The sequence below is a fragment of the Silene latifolia genome, chromosome 7 (assembly GCF_048544455.1).
Source record: "Silene latifolia isolate original U9 population chromosome 7, ASM4854445v1, whole genome shotgun sequence".
Classification (NCBI taxonomy): Eukaryota; Viridiplantae; Streptophyta; class Magnoliopsida; order Caryophyllales; family Caryophyllaceae; genus Silene; species Silene latifolia.
In genome coordinates, this window is record NC_133532.1 from 42,291,607 (window position 1) to 42,311,410 (window position 19,804).

At 38.6% G+C, this 19,804-nt stretch overlaps 1 protein-coding gene across 10 annotated transcripts; it reads right to left on the minus strand.

Moving 5' to 3' along the window:
- Window positions 1-9,324: 9,324 nt before the first annotated feature.
- Window positions 9,325-17,899, minus strand: LOC141592076 (transcriptional corepressor LEUNIG_HOMOLOG-like). 10 transcript variants are annotated; one of them, XM_074412652.1, is made up of 19 exons: window positions 17,602-17,899; window positions 17,373-17,434; window positions 16,453-16,550; window positions 16,239-16,348; window positions 15,457-15,607; window positions 15,302-15,353; window positions 15,124-15,199; window positions 14,904-15,009; window positions 14,370-14,419; window positions 14,025-14,273; window positions 13,190-13,261; window positions 12,373-12,591; window positions 12,147-12,282; window positions 11,955-12,061; window positions 11,657-11,806; window positions 11,414-11,569; window positions 11,224-11,340; window positions 10,945-11,136; window positions 9,325-9,880 (listed from the first exon to the last, which is right to left on the minus strand). In XM_074412652.1, exons 2-19 carry the CDS (start codon window positions 17,402-17,404, stop codon window positions 9,740-9,742), a joined length of 2,214 nt encoding a protein of 737 aa, XP_074268753.1. In that variant the 5' UTR covers window positions 17,405-17,434; window positions 17,602-17,899; the 3' UTR covers window positions 9,325-9,739. The 10 variants fall into 10 exon arrangements, with proteins under 10 accessions (XP_074268753.1, XP_074268751.1, XP_074268750.1 ...); XM_074412650.1 differs by having other exon boundaries at window positions 14,025-14,276; XM_074412649.1 differs by having other exon boundaries at window positions 14,898-15,009.
- Between the last annotated feature and the right edge of the window lie 1,905 nt (window positions 17,900-19,804).

Genomic DNA, 19,804 nt, shown 5'->3' on the forward strand with positions numbered 1-19,804 from the left:
TATTCGTGTTTTCTATTTGTTTCCTTTTGTTCATTAATTCGTTCATCATAATAACATATCAATTCACATGTATATTGTATATTATCATTCATCATTAACATGCTTAATTCATCATTATTCCGGCTTAAATCCTAAATAATCAATATTTACGGGTTTTCGCCATTAATATTCAAACCCGGATTTTTAGAGATTCAATTTGTTCATATTGGGTTTCTGGGATTCGTCATTGGTATAGTTTTTCCATATTCGTCGTCATTCATCGTGTTTAGTCTAATTAATTGTTTAGTTTGTTTCACCGATGTCACTAATTAATCGTTCATTAACATCGACCCTTCACATAATTAATCCGTCTTTAATCCATCTTATCCATGTCCTACTGTTTTATGACCCATTCATATGTAAATAATCCAATTAATCACTTTCATCCGAGTCAATTGTCGTAATCAATCCATTAATTTACCAAATAACATTAACGGTTTGCAGTTCCGGCTTCACAGCCAGAACTCACCCTTGGAACAGACGCAGCAACTGCTGCGCCTCTTCAAAGGGCGCAGTTTCTTCTTTTACTTTCAGGGTGATTGCCTCGAACTCCTTTTCTGCCTTGACGTAGTTTAGTTAGTCTATATATTAATTAACTAATACCCGTATTATCACTAACTTCTGTTCGTTTACTTTATTTAATTTTCTTTGTTTTATTCTTTTATTCCTTTTTCTCAAATCGTCCGTTTTAAAGGTATTTTCGACATAAATCGCCTATTCCGTTGTAATTATTGTAATTTCCTTTATTGTAATTTATCGTTATTCTATTTATCCTATTTCTTGTATGCTTTCACATGTAAATGAACATTAAATCCAACTTCGACCAAATTGCATGATAAATCAATTGTCAACCGACTTAGTCTAATTCTCACATGCTAGGATTAATTCAATGGATGTTGCATTGCATGCATATAGCCGACGATATATCGAGTATAAATAAACTTCCCTAATCATTAGTAGAGGCCGCTATCGAGGCGGGCGGGATTAGGTGTTCGATCAAAAGAGCTTCCTAATACGTACCCTCACCCCTTACTCCAGATATCTGTGAGCACCCGTGTTCATTGGCATCCACGAGAGTCATTCTAGACATAGAATGCTAAGGGTAACGATTGCTTAGTGTTCATGTCACTACTTTGTGTCTTGACATGACACGAGGTATTCGAACGGTTCCAATTTCCCATAAAAATTGGTGGCGACTCCTTACAAAATGCAAACGCTTGTTCTTCCCGAGCTCCCCTCGTCCCAAGCGCCCCCGTGGGCGGCCCGCTGTCCACAAGTATGTTCTCCATCTCCCTCAGCCAACTATCAAGGTGGTTAGGCTCCTCAACTCCCTTGTACTCCTTCGGGTTAAACCTCGCGATATAGAGGCTGACTTTAGCATGGTCAACCTCCTTCTCCTTACTCTTATCCTTGTCCTCATTCACTCTCTTCAGGGTCTCTGTAAGAGCGTCTTGGTGTTCCAACATCTTAACGATGTCATCCGTAGTCATAAGCTCAGCTCTCGCGTACAAGGCATTTCTCTTGGGCGGCATCTTGAAGCTATAAAGGGAAAGGGATAAACATGAACACGCGTGCTAAACCTCAAAACACGAAAACGCGTTGCATAGGACCTACTCGATCGAGTATCCAAACCCACTCGATCGAGTAACGGGCTACTCGATCGAGTGCCCCCATGTACTCGATCGAGTACCCAAACTCCAGAACCAAACAGACCTTCTGATCTCTAACCCACTCGATCGAGTATCTAGGCTACTCGATCGAGTGACCCCCTACTCGATCGAGTACCCCTGGTTACTCGATCGAGTGCCCCAAAACTCGATTCTGGACTCAAAATCGTTAAAAACCTACCCGATCGAGTCAGCCTCACTCGATCAAGTACCCCCAATACGCAAAAGCTACCCGCATATTACGTTACATACTAACATGCTAAATTTATAAATCATATTATATCACCATAAACATGTTACGCATCCTTCTACTAACTACGAAATCATTTCATTACGCTATTAAAAGCCACATCGTAAATCATTCAACTTGTTATCACTCATTAACATGTTCAACATATAATCATTCTCTTTCACATGCTCAACCTCCTACTTCAACACCAAACAATCAACACACTTCATCACTTCGTTGCACAAGTTAAACAATCACACAGACGACTCAACAAACACGTTCCCATGTGACCGGTTCAAAGTTGTAGGGCGACCCCCGCGACTTTAGGACGTCTCCCAAGCCTTTGCACTAGCTCCTACAACTTTTACCCCGGGTTCATTTTAATTGACTCCCTATGTTCATTAAGTTCATTGGTTACAGGTTTCAGGATCGTCGCTCTGATACCATTTGTAACACCCCCATACTCCGAGTGCCTTACCAGGACCACTCAGGTATGAAGACATCACCATCTCGGTTGCCCGAGGTATGATAATCAAATAGACAAAAACAGAAACAACATTTATTATAAGTAATTTAATGAATAAGTACAATCCTTGAAACCCAAACTGAAAGTACAATACATTATCCCAAACTAACTGTTCTCAACTGGAATAGAAATAAAAGCTAAACTACAGCGGAAGACTCTATCGTCATGTCGTGGCCATCCCAGCTATCCCCTTATCATCTCTATACCTGCTCAATATCTGCTCACCATCCCCGAATGGATCACCGCAGGTTTTACAAAACAACACCGGTCGATTACTAATCACACAATCAAAATAGATAACAACAATAAGACAAAAGACATAAATCGAATGAATCACACACACACAAACACCACCAACTCCCATCATCTCAATATCGACCGTCCTTTGGGACCAGCCCCTCGCGATGGGGACCGGCAGCCGTTCCCACCTAAGCCCCGCTCATCGTACGAGCGATAACCCTGTCCATTAATGTGCACATCCCCTTTCGTGGCGGGTTCCACGAAGGGCGAAACTAGGGCGTGAGATCACTCCCGCAAGTGACCCCACTCAGCCGAGAACGCATCTCGAGAACCATCAACAAACACAACCACAATCACAATCACAATTACAATTACAATCATCATATCAATCAACTAACTACAGCACATCACCAATATCCCATTATGGGACTAATACTGAGTAGGAAATCCTACCTGGAAAGCACAACACGCAGACGGTATCTACAGCTGTCTCAAAACGCCTCTTCTACGAATTTTCCTCCTAACATATAACACATAAAGACTACCATTCAAATACTGCTCATAACAACCCCCAAACCCCAAATTAGGGTTTCATCAATCTTAACAAAACAGTATATAAATTATATTAGAAGCTTACCCTCGACGCAAGGAATCCAACGACACGAATTACGATATGATCCGACCGTCTGAACTCCGGGAATTGTCAAGAACGCGATTAGGAAGAAGACAAGTTGCTTTCTCTCTTAAACAGGTTTTAGGTTTTGTAAAAAGTGATTTAGAACAAAGACGAATTGGTTTAAATACCTTAATCGCGTAATTAACAAAACCCGAGAAAACTCCCCCGTAAAACCGGACACTCGATCGAGTACCCAAGGTACTCGATCGAGTACCCCCCTACTCGATCGAGTGCCCCAGCTACTCGATCGAGTGCCCAACAGGTCAGAAACTATTTTATTCTGCAACATACCCTTACTCGACAGAGTAAGGGCTACTCGATAGAGTACCCCCAAGACCATAAATACGGAGTATTACAGCATCACAATCCACTAAAGAAGAACAAGCAACCAAAGTCGAACATGTCATGAGAATGGAATGTGTAATGGAGGTGGAAGATATTCCTAGTAAACCTTCAAAGGTAGAAAGTGAGGTATAAACTCCAACTCTAAAACCCCTTACCCCAAATTTGAAGTATGCTTACCTTAATGAGTCTAAAACCAAACCCGTGATTATCAATGAAAAATTTGATGAGGATCAATTGAAAAGTTTGCTTGATGTGTTAAAAGAACATGAGAAAGCTATAGGTTATAGTCTAGATGATATTAAGGGAATAAGTCCCAACTTTTGCATGCATAGGATTCATCTAGAGGAAGACCATAGACCTACCATCCAAGGACAAAGGAGACTAAACCCTCACATGCTAGAAATTGTGAAAGCGGAGGTTATGAAATTACTTGATGCGGGAATCATTTATCCTATATCAGATTCTTTGTGGGTTAGCCCCGTTCAAGTGGTACCTAAGAAAGGAGGTACCACAGTGGTAACAAATGATAAGAACGAGCTAATACCCACAAGGAAGATCACCGGTTGGCGTATGTGTATCGATTATCGTAAATTGAATTCCGCAACAAGAAAGGATCATTTCCCCCTACCATTCATTGACCAAATGCTTGAGAGGCTTGCCTCTAACAAATTATTTTTCTACCTTGATGGGTACTCGGGATTCTTTCAAATCCTGATACACCCGGATGACCAATAGAAGACTACTTTCACATGTCCCTACGGTACTTTTGCATATAGGAGAATGCCATTCGGGCTATGTAATGCTCCCGCTACTTTCCAAAGATGCATGATGAGTGTCTTTTCCGATTATTTAGAAACCATAATGGAAGTTTTTATAGATGATTTTAGCGTTTATGGAAAGGACTTTGATTCTTGTTTGCATAACCTTTCTCTTGTATTGCAAAAGTGTGAAGATGTTAGCCTTGTCTTGAATTGGGAAAAGAGTCATTTCATGGTCAATGAAGGTATTGTCTTGGGTCATTTAATCTCAGAAAAGGGCATCGAAGTTGACAAAGCTAAAGTTGAGGTGATAGAGAAACTTCCACCTCCCGTAAATGTTAGAGAAGTCGGAGCTTTCTCGGTCATGCGGGGTTCTATCGCCGTTTTATAAAAGACTTTTCCAAAATCGCGAAACCTCTCACCCAACTTTTACTTAAGGATGCCCAATTCCAATTCACTAATGAATGTGTTGAAGCTTTTGATAGGATCAAGGAAGTCCTAATCTCGGCACCAATCATCCAACCACCAAATTGGGAACTACCATTTGAGATCATGTGCGATGCAAGTAACTACGCCATTGGAGCGGTCCTTGGCCAACGGGTAGGAAAGGCTTTGCATGATATCTATTACATAAGTAAGACTCTTGATGCCACCCAAGTGAACTATGACACCACGTAGAAGGAACTTCTCGCCATTGCTATGCATTGGACAAATTTCGTTCCTATTTGCTTGGATCAAAAGCGATTGTCTTTTCAGACCACCGTGCTCTTAGACATCTCTTGATAAAGAAAGAAGCAAAACCAAGATTGCTGAGGTGGATCCTACTACGTCAAGAATTTGATTTGGAGATAAGGGATAAGAAGGGAGCCGAGAATGTGGTAGCGGATCACTTGTCAAGAATTCTATTCCATGATAATGAGGGAGAAACACCCATCAATGACTTTTTTCCCGATGATATTTTGATGGCCATCCATTCACAACTCGAGAAACACACAACACCGTGGTTCAACGATTATGCCAATTACATTGTGGGAGGAGTTCTTCCCCCAAACTTGAACTACAATCAAAAAAACAGATTCTTGTTTGAAGTGAAGAGATACTTTTGGGATGATCCCAATCTATACAAGGAATGTAGTGATGGACTTTACCGAAAGTGTGTACCCCAATGGGAAGTTCAAGGTGTTTTAGAAGGATGCCATTCATCACCATATGGAGGACATCATGGACCCATTGATTATGTGTTGAAATGGGTAGAAGCAATTGTTACCCCAACCGATGACGCAAAAACGGTAACTAAGCTCTTCAATAAAGTGATGTTCCCAAGATTCGGAGTCCCTAGAGCAATTATTAGTGATGGAGGGACACACTTCCATGAAAAGAAGCTCGCATACCTTTTGACAGAGTATGGTGTTCAACATAGAACCGGCTTGGGATACCACCCTCAAACAAGTGGTCAAGTCAAAGTTTCTAATAGAGAGATCAAGCAAATTCTTGAGAAGGTTGTTAACAAGACTCGTAAGGATTGGAGCATGAAGCTTGATTACACTCTTTGGGCTTATAGGACGGCCTATAAGACTCTCATAGGAGCCTCTCCTTACAAGCTAGTCTTTGGAAAGGCATGTCATTTGCCAATTGAGTTGGAGTACAAAGCCTTTTGGGCAATCAAAGCTCTCAACCTTGATCCTAAGCTAAGTGGAGAGAAGAGGATTTTGCAAATTCAAGAGTTGGAGGAATTCCGACTACACTCTTACGAGAATGCAAAGATCTACAAGGAAAGAACCAAATTGCTTCATGACAAGAGGATTAAGCAAAAGGCCTTGCACAAAGGAGACAAAGTCCTTCTATTAAACTCCCGATATCGACTTTTTCACGGGAAGCTAAATTCGAGATGGATGGATCCCTATGTGATCACCGAAGTGGGAAAGTATGGAGACTTTGAGATAAAGTCGGAGGATGGAAATAAATTCAAGGTCAACGGTCAAAGATTAAAACCTTACTATGAAGGAGCATTCATAGGATAAGTAGAGGTCATCCGCCTCGAGCCTCTCCCACCATGACGAAACCATCAAATGAAAGACAGTTTGGTGGAGTCCTCCCTAAACCACCACTTGTAAATATACTAACCCCTCTTACTTGTATTTTTAACTTCATTGCATTTTCACTTTACTTCCTTATAGCATGATTTTGGCATGAGAGTTAGTAAGGGAGTGCTACTAATCTTGTTTGACGAGTGAAGGATATGACGATTCAAGTGTGGGGAAACACCCTTGTCAATTCATGAAAGAAGGAAAAAGAAGAGCAAAAAGGAGGATCCCCACGGGCTAGGCTCGGCTCGTGGGAGCTGTGAAGAAGTTGGATCAAGGATTCTACGCTGCTCTAAAATCCGGGCGTCCTATTGTTGGGACGGGCGTCGAAAGATCCAAGACGGGCGTACTGACAGCAATCCGCGCGTCCCTGACTACTTTTCCAAAGAAATTTTCCCTGGAAATGAATCTGTGCAGACTAACAACAGGACTCATGTCCCCGCTATCCCTTCAGATGAAGATTTTCTCGCTGTTTCAAAATCCGGGCGTCCTGAAATTAGGACGAGCATCCCAAGATCCAAGACGCTCGGGCCGACTCCAATCCGCGCGTCTCTACCTGTTCGTATAATTTTTCTATAGAGAGGAAACACTCGTCCCGATACTCAAGCCGCACGTCTCCCTCCCGTGCGACTCTTCTATTTTCGAAAACATACCTTTCTTTCCACCACACACATAAAGACATATCATCCTTTCCTCCTCAATAAAACAAAGAATCCTCTCCCAAACACTCAAAACACCCAATTGTATCTAAAAATACCCAAAACCTAGGGTTTCAAAAGGATCTACACTACAAAGATTAATCCTCCATCTTAGACAAGCAAAACTCTTGATATACACTCAAGATGAGGACAAGAGGATCCTTACCAAAAGAAAAGAGAAGAACAAGGGTCATAGGGAGCTCTTCAACCTCTCATCTCAACATATTGAGAAGGGAAAACGAAGAAATCATCGATCTTTCAAGGTTAAATGCGTTCTCAAACATCAAATTTGTTAATGATGCTCAGAGAATCGTCTTCCACCGTCTCTTAGGTAAGAATATTCTCCCAACAAAATTTGTTTGCCATGAGACATTAAGGAAATTAGGGATATACCACCAAACCGAGGCACTTTTCGAACTTTTTGGTCTTTCGACATTATTCCACGTGTATGAGCTTACGTATCGACCATTAGTTCTTGAATTCCTAAGTTTCCTGAAAATCTCCACCCTAAACAAGACGATTTGTGTGGAATTCCGACTTGAGAACACAACAAGAATGATGACCCTTGTAGAATTTGCGGATGTATTCAGACTTGATGTATCTCCTACTCGTTCCTCAAAACCCCGGAACTATAGTGTAGCACCGCTTTGGCGAGCATTGACGGGTCGTGATTTGTCCAAAATCGAAGATTGTTCGGCCTCTTTTATAAAAAATCCTATCATCCGGCTTACTTATCGGTTTATAGCAAGAACTCTACTTGCTTGCCGCGGCCCCTCAACTGTAAATGAGCTTGACTTCACCTTCATGGAATCCTAGTTGAAGATACAAGGAAAGAGTGGTTATCATTTCAATGCCCCATTGGTACTCCTTGAAAGGTGGGCGCATTACTCATTCATAATACTCTCCAAAGGTTGAAAATCTGATCTATGTTAACTTTGTCTTCATGTCAACATAAGCACCACTTCGACACTTAATTTTAGGCGGAAACTTTTTCAAATATAGCCGCGTATAGTTAAATTATTTAGCAATGCAGTTAAATGGTTATCTCAGGAAGAGTATGGTTATTCTTCTTGTTTGTTAAAAAAACTCTACTCATAACTCTAATCTAAGTTTGAAATTCGTTAGCATTAAAATCGTCCTTGTGACTTATTTTACGAGAGAGAAAATGTAGGATATATCACAAAGTAACAAAGATTTCAGAGATTACTCCTGCAGTAGACTGAAAGACAGTTACGACCAAATGCTAAATATGGTTCCGATGTATATTTCATAATGCACATGTATCTCTAAGAGTAAATTCCGTCGCTCTCAGGAATGTATGTTCAATGGATTTAAGAAAAGAAATGTATCTTGTGTGTGCATTCCTCACTAGTCACTAGCTCTGGCTAGGACATTCCAACGTACCAGATACATGTTCTAAATGCTGTCTAAATTCATCCGTTAGCTCACTGAAGGGGATTCCATCAGCTCTGAAAGGGAAATCCGTCATCCTCCTACTTATAATAGCTCAGCAGAGGTCTAACTCGACTAAAGAGGATCAAAAGGAGCTTGGTTAGCGCTCAACACGTGCCCTGAACTGCTGAACAGACCTTTGGTTTAAAGTGAAACACAACAGTCTTCCTTGGTTCAGCCTTTTGCACAGGCATTTTCACTGATGGAAGGGTTTGCAAGGGCTTCTTTCTTACTCGAAACCCAACCATCTCGTCTTCCTGTCTCTGCGCGACTGCGCAGTACCCTTTCCAGTATTCTTGAATCTAGTATTTCATGAACAGAGCTATGCGAAGAACTTGTAACGTTGGAGGCTTTTAGGATTTTAGGATTAGGAACATGACGATATTTCGAATCTGACTATTTGAAGATAGGGATACCAAATTCAGTACATTGGCTTGCTTCAGTGAAAAAATTATAAGTACTCAATATGATTTTTCAAGTATGAGTTAATACCGCATCTAAAGTAGGTTACTGTGGCATCAAAATGCGGACACAGCAACCGTTGTCAGTATCCAACGCATCAACTAACCTTTGCTTCAAAACCAATAATATTAAGAGGATTCGACAAGAATTTCAACAAAGCCTTTGCTATAATGCTAAAAGATGTAGAGAATTCGACAAGGAAATTCGACCAGAACAAAAATACTATGAGAAGTGGATCAGATGTACTAAAAACACTGGATGGACTAAATACAACAGGACGACTATATATTTGCCTTAGGCACCACGAACATAAATCAACATAAACATCAATTGCCGGCTCTACATATTCTCATTATCAAACACTAGCTGCATTGTTCATGTCTAGACCACCTCCATTGACCACACTTGAATGCCATAAATAGTAACAGAAGCCTGCGGTCAGGGCCACGGTATCTATTGCTGATCCCGGCTTACCACCTGGACATTTATTTCTCAGACTTGTCTGAAATTTCAGGATTATATTACTAAATATGAATTAAGGATATGTAATTTGAATATAACTATTATTTCCAGAGTTTAACAGAGCCATCATGTCCTGCTGAAGCAACCATTCCAGTGGAAGACGCTGCCAACGCTGATACAATGTTCTCATGCGCTCGAATTGACATGCTCCGGTTTTCAGCCATGTTCCATAACTCCAAATTCTGATCAAGTTGAAATTACCAAACTTTTATTCATGGATAAATTATTGATGCCTTTTTTTACTAGAAACCGAATAAATTCATCCATTCATCAATTTCTAGTTTCAGAGACAATGCCAATCTCACATGTGCTGCAAGTAGAAAGCGCTTGGACTGAATGTCCTATCCAAATCTGACTATTGTACCGGATATCCATATTCGAAAATCCAACTTTTCACTGTCCGATCCAAGCCACTTCGGAAATTCTATTTTAAATTCTATTTTTTTCGGATAGGATACAAATGGATTAGCAGCTCGAATCAGATAATCAGATATAGGATAAAGAAAAGCTATATTAATTTGTTCAACACTAAATAAAGAAAACCATTTTGGGATCAAGGCCCTCATGTTCTGGTGCTTTTTTTGGGTATTCTTTCATTACCAATCATGTCGAATTATTATGTTAATCAACCATCCAGGCATCCATGTAACATTGATTTTCCTCCTGAAGGGTATTGGTATTACAACTTACTGACTAATATTCCTTTGTTTCATACATTTACACACATAAATGACTTCAACAACCAAATTTTTAGTTATTTAATATTTTCCCCCATTCTCTTTGTTTGATGAAGGGTAAAATGAAGGGAAAAAAAATTGAAAACAAAAAATATAAATCCTTCCAACTGTCCCAAGTGTAGCCTATTGTCCTTCAAAAAATGCCAATCATTCCCTTCTCCACCCATTTTTCTTAAGCAACAAAGAAAGCCTGGAACTCTATTTTCTAGTGATAACTTTTTACATTGAAGCAAATAATATTCCGTGGGAATATTTCCTCCGAATCTAACAGAGCCTTAGGGATAGGACCTATTCAAATCTAAATACAGATAGATCATCGATTAGCAAGGGTATTTTCTCAATACATCACTGATTAGGAAGGGTATTTTCAGGCATACCATGTGTATACAACAGAAACGATAACACTCGCATTCCATTAGTCCATTGGACACACAAAAAGCCATTGTTGAAGGTTTCACTGAATTATGATTTTATAAGATCTTTCGAGGAAGGAAAAAAAAGCAACTTACCCGTGTCCCTCCGACAACCAATAGGGTTGAGTAACTAGGATGAAAGACGCATGAATTGAACTGATTCCCACTCAACTCATGAACGCAGTCTCCTGATGTCAAGGACCAAACTTTTACACAATCTTGACTAACTGACGCCAGAAGTTCTCCACTTGCATCCCAGCAAAGATAGTTTACAACATCAGTATGTGCCTATTTTCAAACATTAACCATGTGGACAGGTTAGGTCTAGCAAAGGTGTTAGCTTGGCCAACAAATGACAAGTAAACTCAAACTAACCTGGAAGGAATGCATCAGTCTGTCTGATTCGATATCAAAGATGGACACAACTTTGTCTGACGCAGCTGCAAGAAGCTGTCCTACTCTGGGTTGAAATCTCACTAATGCAGTACCACCCTGATATGTCCAACTATAAGTATCTCAAACCACTGCAAAAACATTCTCAAAGCCAAAGATATGGAGTACTAACCTTAGACACACGAACACAGGAAAATGGACTCATGGCCCAATAGTGGATTTCATTGTTACTGTCACAAAAACAGAAAAGGTCGTTCTTTTTAGGGTGGAAATCCAGAGACATCACATGAGCACCTCGCCCAGGGTAGGCATTCAAACAATAGCTCGGCTGCATGAAGACGACAAAAAAAGTCAACTAGGTATTGAAGTTCAAGCAAATTATCAGAAAAGAGCTAAGTGTAACTTGAAAACCAACATTAGATGCATCCCATAGCCGCACAGATCCATCAAATGAAGCTGTAGCCAAATGGGTTGAATTTGGCCTGAAACGAACATCTGTAATTACAGATTTGTGCTCCTCCGGAGTACTCTCTGTTGCCAGGGTATCCATGTTCCAGAGGACAGCCTAAGCAACAAAAGGATATAACAGAAATTACATTGTTATTGCAAACATATATAAACCATTGCGTGTGCCATGTTCCCTGACTACCAACGTTATCATTGGGTGTGCAGAGATATTAGTGACAGAAAAAGTTGAGTAGAAAGTATCACACCTTCTTGTCGTGGCCGGCACTAGCTACAAACTTCCCATCTGATGAAAAATGACAGCTTGTCACAGTGTTCCTTGTACGTATACAGCCCACTTCAGCAAATGAAAAGGCTGAAAAAAAAAATAGTTTCTACATGAAGTTCAAAATTTCAAAACCATTGCAAGGAATGCATTATTTACTATACAATCCACATACCTTTGGGGGCCTCCTTTGGTTCAGCTGGACTTTGTTTAAGTGTCGAATAAAGATCTCTTCCATCCCCTGCATCATGTGACAAGAATGATTCGACATTATCTTCAAGGGCTACATCTCCAAAATGCTCTATATCGTCCTGAACCAAAAGAAAAATTTCAGTCGACATGCAGAGATTATATAAGTCAAACGCAGCACCTACAGGTAAGGTATTCATTTAAGAAGATACCAGCTGATTTGAAGAAGAAGCCAATCCTCCAGTCCCTTCGGCGCCATACATCATTAAACTCTTAGGCATGCTGTTGGCCTGCTGGAGGCTGTTGGCTGTCCCACTGCCATCACCAGGTGTATGCGTTGAAGGGGGAGAATTAGGTGAAGGACCTACTGTATTGCCTGTGCCGGTACTATTTGCCGGTCCAGATGAAGAGTGTTGTTTCCTTTTTCTATTCTGTTGCATAAAAATAATATTAAAAAGACTTGGAGCAAAATAGCTCTTTCATTCCATGTCATTTGCAAATTAAATGAAAAAGTCCACTTGTTAAAGTATGATTACGTTTCATCATACTGCGTATAAAAATGGAGAAGTGAGGTATACAGTTTGGCCATATGGTCATATCATATAGTCATATACACAAATACATCTTCATTTATATGAGCTACACAAATAGGCTACTTCTGAGGAGAGCATAACTTTTACAACGAGTGTTGGAACAAAAGATATACTGGTTTGTTTACATTAAATGACATTATATCCACAATTTAAGAGGACTGAACTATATATGCTATTTTTGTATGGACATGGGAGTACCCAATCTTAGCTAGAAACGGCGAATGAGAGAGAAGTAGAATTTTAAAGAATACGCCATACCCGGATACCCCCTATAAAAACGGATCATATCCGGTACAAGGTGGACAAGACGTACGATTGGAGTCAGTAATTCAGTATCATAAATGCAAAAAAGGTCTCAATTTGAAAATAAACAATTAGACAGGAAAATATGATATTAACAGAGAATTATGATAAGTTCCATGAGAAGGCGCACAACCTGTTGAGCTTGCTGCTGTTGTAACTGTTCTTGCTGCTGTGTAGGAGGCTGTTGGATTTGGCTCATCTTCATCTGTGAAATAAAGATAAAGAATGTGGGAAATGAAATAATGATTGAAAACCAGATGGACATATAATAAAAGATCCAAAATTCTACTAAAAGTGAAAAAGATGACAGTGTATGCTGAAGATTAACCAGAGGAATATGATGCTACATCAGTCTACATCTACTTTTTGCTTTCCAAAAGATAGACAGAAGAGCATTTCCATGCTTAACGTGTTCCATAAGGTGAAAAATAAAAATACAGAGATTTGAAGAGACGAGAACGTGTTTAAATTCACTGAAAAAAAACAGGAAAAAAAATGATACATGTGCCTGCTGATCACATAGCTGTCAATTTTTTTTGAAAAATGCTATATTGACATTGCATATAACCAGGTTACTACCATAATACCACTATATTAGTCAGTAGGAAACTTGCTTGGTCACCCACAAATTTGAATAATTCCAACATACCAACTGCTTGTTGCCAATGTCAGTAATTCGGCTACAGCGATGTTAAACATTCATAGCATGAGTGCAATATCTAACATGAGATGTAGGGTTAGAGATTGATGAAAACATCCTTAATATCCCTAACAGCCATCTTTACACAAAGTTCAGCTCTATTCTCATTTGATCCCTTGCAGTATGCTCTTTTTGATAGAGGGTGATATAAGACAATTACAAATTTGTAATACCATTTATTTGGGACAAACCAAGATGAGATAGTGATCAGTCTACTTTGGATGGAAGCAGTGCAAATTAAAGCAAATGGTGAAAAGAGCTTTCAGACCTGTGGTGAACTAGATTGCATCGGAGAGCAAACGTCACTTCTTGTCGATTGGGCTTCTTTGATATTCAAGGTACCTTTAGGAAGTCCACCAAACCTCCTAGGATCATTATCTCCATAACTTGGTGAACTTCCAAGACTATTTTGTGCCTGAGCCTGTGACATGACTTGTTGCTGCTGTGCCGCCAAAAGAATTTGATTTTGCATTAGTGGTGCTTGCTTTTGTGATTGCATTCTTAACTGATCAATTCCCTGCTTAAAATACAGAGTACTTACCCCAAGTAAATATCAAGAAATATGACCACAGACCAAACATGTTAGATGATCTTGAAAAGAATGGAAACTTACAGTTAGGGGCCAACCCTTCAGAGGTAGATTGTTGATACCGGAATTTATACCTATGCAAAGTTCTCGTCATAGTTAAAATTAAAAGCCGTATTTGATAAATAGACACTGAAAGATAAACTATTCAGTAAACAATATTTTTACATAACATGGAATACCAACAAAAGATACTAAGGGTTTGACAACCTATGCAAAAGGCGAGCTCGATGATTAAGCTCTTAAGCTATCATAAGCAATCTCGTATTTCTCGTCTACATAAAAAGAGAATAGGCAAGTGCTGGTGAAAGTACAAAATAAAATAAAAACGAAAAATTGAGAGAGTATAATCAAAAGAAATATACAGAGTAATAATTAAGACATGTAGGAACCAAATTGATCTGTTAAAGAATTAAAATCATATTTTCTCCTTCTAGTTTATTCACATGGCCTCATTAAACCTATTTGCTCTATGCTCTTGACAATTTAATACGAGTAATAATTGCAAGAACAAATAGGAAGACAGAAAACAAATTCAAGTCATCATATTAAGACCTGCACCTGGAAGCCCAGATTTGGATTGCAAAATTGTCTGTCCATAGATTGATGAAGGATCCATCTGCATAGATTTTTGAGATGCACCTACATTCACCTCTGTCTTGATCTCCTATTATGTCATACGTTACAAGTCAATAGTTTGTCATACTTGGGAGGATGCTTGTCAATGTTAAGAAAAAAAATAGTTAGTATATGTGAAAAATAAGAAAGATTTGCTACTTACCGTGGCCAAATGAGGTCGTGACTGGATTTGCTGCAACGCTGCAGACATGTTCCCAGAATTGCCTTGAACCAACTGGCTGAATCAAGAACAATGGCAAATATAACAAGCTTTCCAGTCTAAGAAGAGGCGTTTGCAAAAGCTAAGACACATAAATTTTGGTAAGGAGAGACATTTTTACCCTTGCTGATTGCCTGCTGGTTTTAGAAGGGCTATCCTGTTATCCATCATACCTGGAAATCCATCTGAATCAATTGATGAGAGAGTTCGCGCAACCTTCACTAATTCTAAGCACACATAACTAAGATAAACCCGTCATCTAATAGAAGTTCATACCATTAACAGGTCCACCAAGCGGAGGGTGAATAGCCCCACCTCTCTGCATCTGAGCGTTCCGCTGCTGCATGATTTGCATCTGTTGCATGTGTAGCTGCTGCTGTTGCTGCTGCTGCTGCTGCTGCTGTTCTCTGGTCTTCATTTGTTGCGTCTGATAATAAATTTATAGGAGAAAACAACTCAATCCAGTTTCAACAGAACAGTTGTGCATGGAAGCTACTGTATCCGAGGATTGCCATCTTTGGGGTACATCTAAAAATACACAAATTTAATGCTAAATAGTAGCCAGGATTATTTCTTAGGAATCACCCTCCTCCTCCCCCTCCCAAAAACACAGTAAATTGTACATGTGTTGAAAATAGTGCATGTGGTTATATGATCCATAAGAATAAAAAATTAAATATTGAAGATTTCAACAGTAAAATAGTAGCAATTTTTTAATAGTGTCGGGGAGAGGCCTCTCAGGTAAGTAAAGCTAGCAGTCTAGCCTCTCAGGTAAGTAAAGCTAGCAGTCTAGCACAAGGTGAAAAAGGTCCTGCTAAAGATCACCTTCCTTCTATTTCTAAACCATTAAAACAAATCCTCAGCCAAATAGCAACATGCTTTCTACGTAAGAAACTATCCTTTAAAATGCTACAAAATTAGAAGTTAGATTTCTAATTAAATTCATAAAAGCTCAGATATATATATATATATATATATATATATATATATATATATAGGTTATACAGCAAAAAGGTGAAGACTAAAAAGGTGAGCACTAACTGTAGAAGAAAAAACACCTCGATATAAGCTGCTGCAGCTTCAGAGTGCTTTTCATTTGTTCTAGCAATAAAGATATCCCAGAAAACAGACCACCATTCGAAAAGAAAACCACCAGGAGCATCAATAGCTGCAAAACCTTAAGGAATTAAACATGTTGCAGCCGGTGATGACTGCAAACTTAATGGACAACAACAAATCTACATAATTTGGAAGTAAATGATGGTAATTTACCAACTGGATCGGTAGCCACCTTCCCTTCCTCCATGAAGGCTTTCGCAGAATTATGCAGTTTTCTTTTTAACAAATAATCATGGATATATACGTCCAGCCTGCATGGTAGCGCAAGTCAAACAACGTGAATTAAGCGTTTTAGTACAGTTTTGGGGGCTGAAGATGAATGCAACTTACCCTATGTAACATACTATTACCAAACAAAGTTATTCCGTGTATTTTATAGCTCAAAAATGTCGTGCATTAGTCATATACTATATGTACAGAGCATCAAGGAAGCTAATAAAACTAAAGCCAACGCCAAACCTTCCTCCCAAAACCAGGCAAAAAAAGTTCTTAAACAGAAAATAAAAATACAGATCAACATTCTGAAAAAACACAATATAGTCCAAACCACTTGATAAAAAATCGATCTTGAACAACGAGAAGCCAACCTCGAACCTTCCTCCCAAAACCAGGCTAAAAACATTTAAGTCTTAAACATTAAAAAAACATATACAGACATTCTGGAACTACACGATATCGTGAAAGCACTTCATAAAAAATCAATCTGGAACAACAAGGTCTCCACCTAGTGGTTAAGACTAAGGTACGATATCTCCACGTTCAAAACCCCTTCTACATTAATCATATCAAGCCTTTAATCCCTCGTTTCGAACCGAAACAGAAAAAGCTTGCATCTTTCTTTAAATAGTCACATCAATTCATTACTTGCTAACTAAATTTTGACTTCTAAATCCCTAATTTCCTAAAATTTCCTAAAATTCTACTCAAAACCCGAAAACCTAACAATAATTAATACATTTTTCAATCATATGTTCATACAAAACAAATATTACCTAATAATTTAACGAAAAAAAATCAAAATTTAAAACTTCTGTAACACAAAAAAAAAGTGTAAATAAATCAGTTTTACTTACATCTTATCAGCTTCCCAGTTACTCTGCGACATTATTTCTCCACCTATTTTTTAATCTGTTACCTGAAAAATTTAAACTTTTTGCAACATTCAGTAAAATCAACAATTACATATCAAAATCAAATAAAAATCGAAAAAGATCATGAATTTACAAGATCCACTAACACAAATCACAAAAACAAAACACGATAAAATTAAGTAACAAAAAATTAATAATAAAAGATCTTAACCTGAAATAGAAGTAAGATGATCACTGAAAAGAGAGGAAGAGGAGTGAAGAAGTAATTGTTTATTATGATGATGATGATGATTATGTATTTATGTGTGTATTTATGTAGATTTATTTCTAAAAAAAAGGTGTGATTAAAAAATTAAAATTGGGAGAAAATCATGGGATTGTTGAGGAAATTGGAAAAAAAATGCAGAAAGTGATAATTAAATTATTAAAGTGAGGAAGAATAATGTGGGAAAATAATATCAAGGGTGTTTGTGTGATGTGGTACAGCTAAGTCTATTTTAATACTAGTCACGAGTGTGGGGTGTGTCCTGTGGGGTGTTGCCACAACTTTGTTCCGGGACGTAGATTTCTTAGTCAAGTGGTTAAGACGAGTGTGACTATAAACCTAAGCATTGGGTATGCTATGTGGGATGCTGCCAATACTTCGTTTTTAAATGAATATTTCTTAGTTTAGTTTAGTGGTAATCTCTTTAAAAATTGGAGATTCTGTTTCTAAAAAAGGAGGGCTAAATGATCAATTCCTTCGACTCACGTGATTTATTCAGAATGTGAGATATATAAATGACAATAGAGGTGACTATATGGAGAAGCTGGTCCGAACATACCCGAATTTATGTCAACTTTTCCCGGCCCTTGTGACCTGTTCCTAGCCGATCATGGGCAGTTACGAACCCAGATTCCTAGCGTGACCTACCAAAAAATTTGTCCAGCTTGGCTTAGCTTGATCAAGCCTCATGCCGATTTTGGGTTAACCTGAGTTAGTTTGGCTCAGTTCTGTTCCTTTTATGGGAAAATCCTAGGTAGAGTCAAGAGTGGGCTAGGTCTGGTGGAGCCTGAACTTTCATGACCAGGACTTAATGACTGTATGACCCTCATTTTAACGTGGAAATCTGTTTATCATAAATTAAATGAGCAGAATATAGATCATGGGATATTATTAATCTAGTTTACGATACATATTGAGATTTCTTTTCCAATGTGTATAACAAGGCATTTTTCAACATCGTCAGATTTAAGAGCTCTAAGACAGTTTAAAATTTAGCAGAGTACACTTTTATTACCAAGTGATTTTAGAATAAAACCTCATTTTATTTATGATTGATTAGTCGGTTGCTTGCTTTTAAGGATATATGAGCTTTTGCAATGAAGTCAATAAGCACTATCAGAGCCACCAATTTAGTTAGAGACCAAGATAGGTTTTATTGAGAAATTGCATAAATAACAATGTGATACAAGATATCTATTTATGCTAATACAAGAGACCTAGTTTCCTAATCTAATAAGGAAATACAATATTCACATGAGTTGTAGTTTTCCTAATATAATACAATTATTCACAATAAGAAAAGTAAAGATATGATAAAGAAATTCTATTAACAAAATACTAGGAAATAGTCTTTGAGACAATTTAGGTAATATTTCCAATACGCTCCCGCAAGACGTACGATCGGAGAGTAAGTGCAGTCTTGGACAAAAGAAGTGACTCCAAGGTGTTAGTTAGAATGATGAGTTGTTTGGTTGCATTGTTGATGATGATAAATTTTGCAAGTGCATAATGGGGTGCGTAACTCGCCAGGTGGGTGACAAAACGATGATGAGATAAATTTGATAATAGCCAAACGAGTTGTGGGTGGCTAGGTTTTTCTGGCCTAGAGGGTTGTGACCAGGTTTTGTAGGTTTTGCTGATAGCTGAAAGGGTTGTAGCCATAATTTTAATGGTGACCATAAGGATGGTAGTTGTTTGATGCAATTCCCAAGGTGGTGGCAGTGGAAGGTTGTGAATATAGGCCGGACAACGCCGGGTTTTAGACATAAAACTAACGAATTCGTGTTTTGATGACGAATTCAGGGTTTTGGATATAAGCCAAATTCGGGTTTTGATGGAGTATAAGACAAACGAATTTGGTTAGAGACCGCAAAAGTTGAGGTTCGGTGGTTAGATAACCCCTTCAACAGATACCATAATGCTACTTTGCACGATGATGCTAGTCAACAAAATGAAGGAGTAAACACCATTAGAAGGACCTCAAATATCATATAAAGTAGTTATAAGGACCTTAATTTTCATTGTGTAGCTTTAAGGACCTCAAAATTACTTCTTGACCAAACTACCCTTGTGCATTAACATATATACTCTATATTTTGTGGTACTTGCTAGATTTTTCTGATTCAATACCATTATCAGATTGAACACT